General features: G+C 45.5%; 2 protein-coding genes across 2 annotated transcripts; both read left to right on the top strand.

The window, feature by feature from the left end:
• Positions 1-769: 769 nt before the first annotated feature.
• LOC141023127 (uncharacterized) lies at positions 770-3,192 on the top strand. The gene is made up of 2 exons (XM_073499455.1): positions 770-853; positions 2,890-3,192. The coding sequence occupies exons 1-2, from the start codon at positions 770-772 to the stop codon at positions 3,190-3,192; spliced, it is 387 nt and encodes a 128-aa protein (XP_073355556.1).
• A 1,710-nt stretch (positions 3,193-4,902) lies between these two features.
• On the top strand, positions 4,903-6,612 carry LOC109755077 (acetylserotonin O-methyltransferase 1). Its single transcript, XM_020313962.4, has 2 exons — positions 4,903-5,833; positions 6,043-6,612. The coding sequence occupies exons 1-2, from the start codon at positions 5,051-5,053 to the stop codon at positions 6,340-6,342; spliced, it is 1,083 nt and encodes a 360-aa protein (XP_020169551.2). The 5' UTR covers positions 4,903-5,050; the 3' UTR covers positions 6,343-6,612.
• The last annotated feature ends 2,994 nt before the right edge of the window (positions 6,613-9,606 follow it).

Here is a 9,606-nt window from a genome sequence, read left to right as displayed (position 1 = left end):
TTTTAGAAAAAAATAAAGAAAAAGAATACAAGTTTAAAAAATGCAATCCTTTCGGATGGAGTCCTTTTATGTGTACTAGTTGTGAGGAAAAATACCAAACTTCCAATATAACTAATTTGAAAAAAAAATCGTTCACAAAACGGGCTATCGTGTATGAACTTTCACGACTTTCAAGTTAGATGACCAAGGTGATGGCCATATCCACTGCACAATTTTTTATAATATGACCAAAATAAACATACAAGTGCATATTGCCATTACAAACAATGTTGACAAATAAAGTTTCCATTTTTTCTGTAAAAGAAAATTATTTTTCGTGTTTTAAGTGTCAAAAATAGTATTTTCGTGAAGCAACTACAAAAAACAAGGTGCAAAATGGTACCACTCCAAGTTTTACAGTAAGTAGACCTTATATTATGCTTTATTCCCACATTTTATGAAATTTTTAGATTTTTTGCTACTTCCACAATTTAAATGACTTTATGCTGATTTTTTTAGTCAGATCGTTTCCGAGAGCAACACTCGGTAAAGTGTGCCTGTCTCTGATTGGTTGAAAGTCAGTGCCATGGATCGATGACATGGCAAGCAGACAGCCACACATCTCGTATCTCCTGCTCTCTCTTCATGCATTAGAACCACAAACGTCTATCACAAACAAACACAAACACACATGCATGCCACGCACAGCCACACACACACCTTATCTTCTGTCCCTCTCATCTTTCTCACCATCTCACACATCCACACTCTCGTACACAGGCACACAACCATGGAGAACTCGAAGCACGCCGGCGGAGGACTCGAGCAGCTGCAGCAGCCTGCCGGCGTAGTGCTTGAGCACCTCCAGCTTCAGGTGTGCACCGTTCGTTCTCCGGCTCGCCCGCATGCCATCTCTCAAGCAGCAAAGTAGCAGCAGCTAGCAGCACGTACGCCGGCGGCCGGCCACCAAACTCCCTCATGCACGTAGCAGCGAAGCAGCTGATGCGAGGCAGCTGCAAGCGGCAGCGGCAGCACATGCACACGGCGGGAAGGCAACAGCTCACCAACCACACGCCGGCGAGCGGCGGTGCCAACAACCACGGAGGCCACGAGCCACATGCGTCGTCGACGGCGCCACCAAGAGCGACGGCCAGCTCATCTCACATAGACGCGTCTTCTTGCTGAGCAGCAGCACCCGCACGCTCCGGCAAGCCAACAACAGACCGGCCAAGCTAGCACACAAGCAGCGGACCGGCTAGCTTGGCAGAGGAGAGCGCATTGCTCAAACAGTTGACTAGTTGTCTGGATCCCCCCTATGATCACTGGGGCCACTGTAACTTGCGGGCATGAATCGGGACGTCGCCGTTGACGGCGGCGTCTTTTTTTTTAATTTTGCTGAACATCTTTACCGAGTGTACAACTCGGGAACCTTTTCCGAGTGCTACTGTACAAATTTTTGCCATTTCCGTCGTCTGTTAGTTATGTTTCACCGAGTCCCATATTTGCCGAGTACCACAAAAAACACTCGGCAAAGGCGTTGCCGAGTGTGCGATGGTTGGTTCTCGGCGAAATTCTCTTTGTCGGCAGGCTGTACGCCGAGTGTCCTTTGCCGAGTTTTTTTGGGCCTTCGCCTACTGTTTACGGCACTCGGCAAAGCCGTCGATTCCAGTAGTGCAGAAACGTTTTAAATAGACAAATCAATGAAAAATCACAAACAAACCCACGTGTGTTGTGAATCCACTATGTGGTTAGAAATCCCACCAAAACTATCATGTTGGGACATGTGTCGTGTATGTAGTGAGCTACTTGTCATCATGAGAGAAGGTGAGAGTGAGATTTGCAAGAGATACACCTTAATTAGTGATTTCAGAAATGCACCCTACTACACCTCAGGGATTGATTCCCGACCCTGGTCACCATTTCTAGCTCAACGCGTTTGATTCGGTGGCTACTCCGAGCTGGCCGGCACCAGCGGTCACCTCACATCGTGGGACCGGCTAAGTGTCGAGTTGCTGACGTCATCTCGGCGGCGGGACACCAGGTGGCCTTTTGTGACACGACCCCGGGGGGGGGGGGGGGGGCTCACCTAGCCACCTAGGGGAGATCTAGTAAGTGCATGCTAAGGGCATCTCCAAGGCGGACCCACAAGCCACCCGCATCCGTCTGTACCAAGCTGTTTGGATCACTGGATCCATCCAACACGGGCCTGTATCGGTCTACGGCGCTGTCTGGACATGTTCTCTCAAAATCGGAGACAAAAGTGGGGCCAGTTTGCGGGAGTCCGGACATGCGAAACATACGAATCCGACACCCCATCCTACCCAAAACCCTTCCCGGACTCCGTGACTCCATCCTCCTCATTTTCTCTCCTTCCTTCGTTCTCTCTTGCCTTCGTTGCCGCTCCACCACCCCGGCCACAACACCACACCCCTGCCGGAACTCTGCGTCTTTGTCACCTCCGGGGCTCTAGCAGGGCTCCCCGCCGCTTCTTAAGCGTCTCCATTCAACCCCTATCCACCAACTGCTATTCTCACCTTGCCCGGCAATTGTTCGCTGAATCGCCGGAGCTGAAAACAGTTGTCCATTCTTCCTTCTAGTAATGGATTCTGAATTGGAGTACATATATGAGTAGTATGTTGAGTCGTCCGACGGCTCGTCGGACGAGAAGGATTACCCCGATGAGACGGCAATGATGCAAGCGGTCCTTGAAGACGCGGAGCGTGCGGAGGAGCATGTTCTCAATTTCAAGGGCTCGATTAAGGGTCATTGAGTGCTGAATCGCAACAAGGCGCGCGGGCATTTGACATTGATGGCCTACTAGTTTGCCCCGATGCACTATTCCCTAACCATTTTCGCTGGCATTTTTGGATGCGCAAGACTGTCTTCGATTGTTTGTACCATGGTGTCCAGTGCTACGATAACTACTTCATCTTGAAGAAGGACGCCATGGGATGCTTCTCTGGTTACCAGAAGTGCACGGCGGCACTCCGGAAGCGTGCATATGGCGTGACTGCTGATTCGTGGCATGAGTACCTATGGATGTCTGAGAGCACATGTGGAAATGCCATGGTCAGGTTTGCAACTTCCATGGTCGTGGTGTTCGGACCTCGGTACATGATAGAACGAACTGTGGCAGACACCGAGAGGCTCTTGGCAATCTCAGAACCAATATGGTGGCCAGGTTTGCTTGGATCTCTTGAGTGCATGCATTGAAAATGGAAGAACTGCCCGAAGGCTTTACAAGGGCAATATCAGGGTCATGTTAAGAAGCCAACCATAATTCTTGAAGTAGTTGCATCACAGGATCTTTGGATTTGGCACGCTTTCTTTGGCATGCCCGGGTCTCACAATGACATCAATGTGCTGCAACAATCGCCGTTGTTTGCGAGGCTGACTCAAGGAAAAGCTCCTCCTTGCCACTATACTGTCTGTGGACATGAGTACAACATGGGCTACTAGCTGGTTGACGATATCTATCCTTCATGGGCTATGTTTGTCAGCACCATCTCAAACCCAGTTGGAAAGAAAGAAACTCACTTTTCCCAAAGACAAGAAGCAGCTAGAAAAGATGTCGAGAGGACATTTGGTGTTCTGTGGGCCCATTTTGCAGTTGTTTGTGGACCTGCAAGACAATAGGATCCGGAGACCTTGTTGGAGGTGATGACATGTTGTGTGATCATGCACAACATGATCGTCGAGGATGAGGATGACGATGTTGTCGCAGCTCTGTAATTTGAGAACATGGGTGATCCTATCCAACTTACGGACCAGAATCCGGTCGCATTTGAAGAGTTTATTCAAATGCATCAACAAATTCGGCATTGACTAACTCACGAGCAGCTGAAGCAAGATCTCATTGAGTATCGGTGGGCGGTGAAAGAGGACAACAATGTTGGGACGTGCTATTTGAACTTTTAAAATTTGAACTAGTGCTGCATGCAGCTATTTGAACGTCTGTACCCTTTGCATGCGACTATTTGATAGTGCAGACTTGGAAAAGAAATGAAGAAGGCCGGATGTATGCGGCTATGGTTGGATGGCATCCTCCGACATTCGTATCCGCGGACTAGTTCTCCCTGTCCGCGGACTTATACGAAAGGAAATTTGCGGGTTGTCGTTGAAGATGCCCTAAGTAAACTTAAGTCCTAACGTGCTCTATATTTGATTCTGACGGCGCGCAGCTGCCTTAAACGTATTTCCTACTGTCTCATTCTGGGTCCTGAATTGAGAATTCAGCTCGTAAACGGCAAAGAGTTGGTCATCTGGTATTCGTGGAAAATAAGTGTCTAATGTGCGTTGGTGTCTACGAATTTGCGTCATTTCGTCCCAGAGACGAAAAGTCTCCTAAACTGGATACATCAATCAGTGTATACATCAGACAGCCGAGTACAAAAAATTGAATTCCAACACCCAAATCTGAACCAGTATTCCAACACGTAACTTACCAATTGCGGACCGCGCAGCCGCCCAATGGGCACAAGTGGACAGGGAAAAGCGACAACAGCCATAGAAATTATTCTACATAAATCCAACTCATTGTTGCCCACAGAACATTATATTTCTGCCCACTGCTTAAAGATCTTTTACTCAATTATAGATATAGATCTTTACAAAGAAACAAATTTACAGCCATTCATTAATTAGTTGTGGCCGAAAGTGAACTCCCGTTGTCTAATTGAACAGATTTGAGAGTAGCACAAGTATTTAGATCTGAAAGATGTGACTCAACTGAAATATTTGAAAACAGAGTGGAGCTATACATGAAGATATTTTTGTGCGCAAGCATTTGATTTGAACGAGTTAGGTGTACCTGAGTAAATAGGCTCAATAGCTATCACTGACACTAATTTTTCTGCTATAAGCAAATTGTATATCATTACTAATCGATGCATTGTAAAGTTCATCTCAAAATGCCTTGACAGAATCCTGACTTTTAAACGTCTTACCACCCTTAAATGACTGACTACCCAATGGCCCTACCTTGTGCCATAGCAGGTTGACATGGTGTATATATAGACTACCCGGCATGTCTACATTCCAGCTATATCCAAAGCAAGCAAGCTCATAAAAAATGGCGCCCACCCAAGGCAAGCAGAGTTCTCAGGATTTGCTCGAGGCTCAAGTTGACCTTTGGCACCATTCATTGGGATTTGTCAAGTCCATGGCACTCAAATGTGCAATGGAACTGCAAATCCCTAACACCATCCAACACCATGGTGGGGCTATGACTCTTTCTGAGCTGGCCACAAAGACAGGGATCCATCCGTCTAAGCTTCCCCCCTTAGGGCGACTCATGCGTGTACTCACCGTATCAGGCATCTTTGTTGTCCATGACTCAGCCTCGGGAGACAACAAGGAGGCTGTGTATGGACTTACCCCAAGCACGTGCCTCCTCGTCAGCGATGAAGTTAAATCAAACCTATTTCCCATTCTGTCTTTGTTCCTTGATTCAACTGCCATTACACCCTTTTTCGGCATGCACTCATGGTTCCTAGATGAGCATTCCACGTCCCTGTTCAAAAAGGCTCACGGCCTTAACGTTTGGGAGATGGCTGACCAGAACAATGCTTGCAACGAGCAAATCAATAACGCGATGGTTTCTGATAGTAACTTTTTCATCAATATCCTCTTGAGGGAGTGTGGTGATGTATTTCTTGGCATAAACTCACTTATTGATGTTGCGGGAGGACACGGTGGAGCTGCTAGGGCAATTGCTATGTCGTTCCCCCAGATGAAATGCACTGTGTTGGATCTCCCTCATGTGGTTGCTGGAGCTCCCAGTGATGCCCATGTGTCATTTATTTCTGGCGATATGTTTAAGTACATTCCACCGGCGGATGCTCTTTTCCTGAAGGTAAACTCTTTAGGTTTTTTTTTTGTTCCCTTGGCATACATCACGTCCTCATTTGAGAATATATTGTCTAACTCATAAAGTGTGCATTTAGCCTCTTATACATACTAATTGAACCAATAAATTAACCTACCTAAATTTCTTGTGATAAAACTATAATTTCAAATATTATAGGGACTAATGGTAACTTTTTTTTCTGCTGTGAATCTTAGTGCATTTTTCACGATTGGTGTGATGAAGACTGTGTCAAGCTACTGAAGAATTGCAAGGAAGCTATCCCTCCCAGAGATGCTGGTGGAAAGGTGATAATCGTTGATATGGTGGTTGGATCTGGGCCAGATGACATTGTAACAAGAGAGACACAGGTTTTCTATGATCTCTTTATCATGGGTGCTGAGGGGATTGAGCGAGAGGAATTTGAGTGGAAGAAGATATTTATGGAAGCTGGGTTCAGCAATTACAAAATTCTATCAGTGCTGGGAGTTAGATCTGTTATTGAGCTCTACCCTTGAACACTCGATGAAAAACTACGCGGTAATCGGTATATTGTGTATTAATAAACTGGCATGAATAACATGTGTGCTTTTCTGGCTGCATGCCTTTAGCCTAGTGTGGTGAATAGTGTACTACCTTATTGTAATTTTTGCGAGGTGTGAGCGTTGTGACCAATAAATTAGCTCTCTTACTACATAGCAAATATATGCAGCAGGTTATTAGAATCTGTTCCAGCAGTGTTTATGCATAAACTACAATCAGCAGACCGATCTATATTTATTTTATGAGAATTACTCCTATAAAGAACGCTGCAGGACCCCCTGCTGGGGGCCTAGGCCTTCCACACCGCCTGTTTCACCTCGGCTTCCCGCAGCTGGCTCCCTGGTGGGCTTGTGGCCGTTCGATCGCCACGGCCACCACCGCACCGGGCCAATTTGCCATGGGGGTTCATGACAGTGGGATGCGGGAGCGGCCGAGGCCACCCTCCTTTGGTTTTTTGTCTCACCCACGTGCACCTTCTTGCGGGCTACCCACGCGACGGAGAGGCCGGGTCCGCCTGTCAGCCTCTACATTCTGCACTGAGGTGGTTCGCCTGCATCGGGCGCGTCGTTCGTGCCTCATTGGCCCCGCATTGATCTTCACAGATGCTTCACACCCGACCTATTTTCCTTGGGGGTCCACGACGCCTGATGCGTGGGTGCCACCGTGGCCACCTTTCTGTGGTAGCTTTGCATCGCGCCCGCGTGCGCCAACACACGCGTTGCTCCGGGCATGATGGGGGAGTTGGGACAGATTCTTAGCATCGCTTGCTCCTGGACGGCCTTGTTCGCTCGCGCCAGCTGGCGCGCCCGTGCATGGAACCTGCCCGAGTGTGCGTATGTGTTCCCGACGGCTCGAGGTGATGGCTGGGAGCTGGGTGGTCGGAGAGGGCTGCTCGGATGTTTGATGTTGGCCGGCTGCCATCTGCCACCGGCCCCTGTTGCCCTTCACCCGCGTGTGTTGTTTCGTTCGCTTGTCCAGGGGCATCCGATGTTTGGGCCACCGGCTAGAGGCAGCCGTCTTACCTGGGTTTGCCCGGATGTGCGTGCTCATGCTCGTTTCTTGGACCCCACCCGGCTATCCCACCCAACACCCGGCTGTTGCCTGCGCTTTCGACACGTTGCGGAGCCGACGTCTTTTTGGCCTATTAAGGTAGGCATAAGGAACGTGCTCGTTTTTTGACTTCGGCCCATTCCTACTGCCGTCCGACTAGTCCTGTTTCCGGCCAGAGTCGGGGTGGAGTTGTGTTTGTTTCATCCGTCTGGTTATGACCGTCTAAAACACCTTGGTTTTTGAAACTTCTCTTTTCAAAAACTCCTTTGAAAATTTGTTGGAAGTTTAAATTGGATTTCAATTTGAATGGCTCTATGGACTGAAAAGCTCGGGAAATTTTTTCTTTCCCAAGTGAATCAAAGCTTTTAAATTTTTATCCAGGTCTTGTCGATTCCATCCTAGCTCGACCACAATCTTTATTCAATTTAAATATTCCTTTTCTATTAAATGGATAACACTTTTTACCTAGGTTGTGCACCAACCAATATTTCTCTCTTGCCAAAACTTCCAACATAATTCTCGTAAATTAATTGGACCGTATGATTTTAAGGTCCCTTTGTTTAAGTGCAAATGGGTCAATCTGTCAGGAGGCGGGGTACACGTAGACCCACAGTACGGAATGACAACAGTGGATTTGAACGATCTTGGGTACACAGACAAACCGTTCGTCCTAGCCAATGATGTGGCGCATTTTTCTATGTGAAGGACATGTCTACCAAACCGAGAAAAAGAAAAGATAAGGAAGCGAATACATCATACGATGAGCCAAAGCGCCACATAGTTATTTCAGGAAAAAGAGACATCGTGGGAGTGGAGGGCAAGACAGACATGTCCGAAGATTATGAAAAGTTTCATGAAATTCCTCCCTTCAAAGTCAAGGCTGACCCAAGCACCCTGTCAAGCGATGAAGAATATTCATGGTTACGGCGCAATAAGCAAAGGACACAAGCGAAGAAAAAGTGAAGACTTTCTCTCCACAACTATTATGATGATGTCTTTGATCTAGAATATCACTGCAGTTACATGTGAAGAAATGAAATGCATTTTGTAACAGACGAGTTTCCGTATGAAACTCGGATACTTCGAAATAGATTGTCCATTTTGTACACGAAGTGCATCCTGTTTTTGCCGTAACCCTCTCAACTTTTTAGCACATGCTATGTCGGTGAAATGATGATACCATGCCAATTTTCAACCTCTTGAGAGTTCATTTGAAGTGCTTTTCAATTTCAGGGTCATTTAGCTCAAAAAAATTAGTAAATGCATGAAAATAACAGATGAAGTCAGAAAGGGTTGAAAATTGATGATGTGGCTTTGAATGGTTCATTTTGAACACACAAAAAGTCTGGAGTTCTAATAAGTTCAAAAAAAGTCCCTTTGTAAACAGATAAGTTTTCGTGCGAAACCCTTATACTTCGAAAGAGATTGTCCATTTTGTACACGAAGTGCATCCAGTTTTTGCCGTAACCCTCTCAACTTTTTAGCACATGCTATGTGGGTGAAATGATGGTACCATGACAATTTTCAACCTCTTTAGAGTTCATCTGAAGTGCTTTTCAATTTCTGGGTCATTTAGCTTAAAAAATTAGTAAGTACATGAAAAATAACAAATGAAGTCAAAAAGGGTTGAAAATTGATGATGTGGCTTTGAATGGTTCATTTTGAACACACGAAAAGTCTGGAGTTCAAATAAGTTCAAAAAAATGAAATCCCTTTGTAAACAGATGAGTTTTCGTCTGAAACCCTAATACTTCGAAACAGATTGTCCGTTTTGTACACGAAGTGCACCTAGTTTTTGTCGTAACACTCTCAAGTTTTTAGCACATGCTATATGGGTGAAATGATGATACCATGCCAATTTTCAACCTCTTCAGAGTTCATCTGAAGTGCTTTTCAATTTCAGGGTCATTTTGCTCAAATAATGAACTAATATAAAAAAGAATGATCTAGAAAACTTTTATGAAACTCTAATAGAAAAAATAATAAACTAAAAGAATGAACTAGAAAACTTTAATGAAACTCTAATAAAAAAAGAATGAACTAGAAAACTTTAATGAAACTCTAATAAAAAAAGAATGAACTAGAAAAACTTTAATGAAACTCTAATAGCAAAAAGGAATCAACTAGAAAGCTTTTATAAACCTCTAGTATTATTGAAACTAAAATTATATAAAATTTATGCAACTAAA

Source organism: Aegilops tauschii, chromosome 5 (genome assembly GCF_002575655.3).
Source record: "Aegilops tauschii subsp. strangulata cultivar AL8/78 chromosome 5, Aet v6.0, whole genome shotgun sequence".
NCBI classification, from domain to species: domain Eukaryota; kingdom Viridiplantae; phylum Streptophyta; class Magnoliopsida; order Poales; family Poaceae; genus Aegilops; species Aegilops tauschii.
The sequence above is the reverse complement of the archived record's forward strand: the minus strand, read 5'-3'. Positions and strand labels throughout refer to the sequence as shown.

Coding starts and splice junctions, on each gene's coding strand:
- LOC109755077 (XM_020313962.4), top strand. CDS start 5,051: ATGGCGCCCACCCAAGGCAAGCAGAGTTCTCAGGATTTGCTCGAGGCT. Junction 5,834..6,042: donor CGGATGCTCTTTTCCTGAAG/GTAAACTCTTTA, acceptor TGTGAATCTTAG/TGCATTTTTCACGATTGGTG.
- LOC141023127 (XM_073499455.1), top strand. CDS start 770: ATGGAGAACTCGAAGCACGCCGGCGGAGGACTCGAGCAGCTGCAGCAG. Junction 854..2,889: donor TTGAGCACCTCCAGCTTCAG/GTGTGCACCGTT, acceptor CATGGTGTCCAG/TGCTACGATAACTACTTCAT.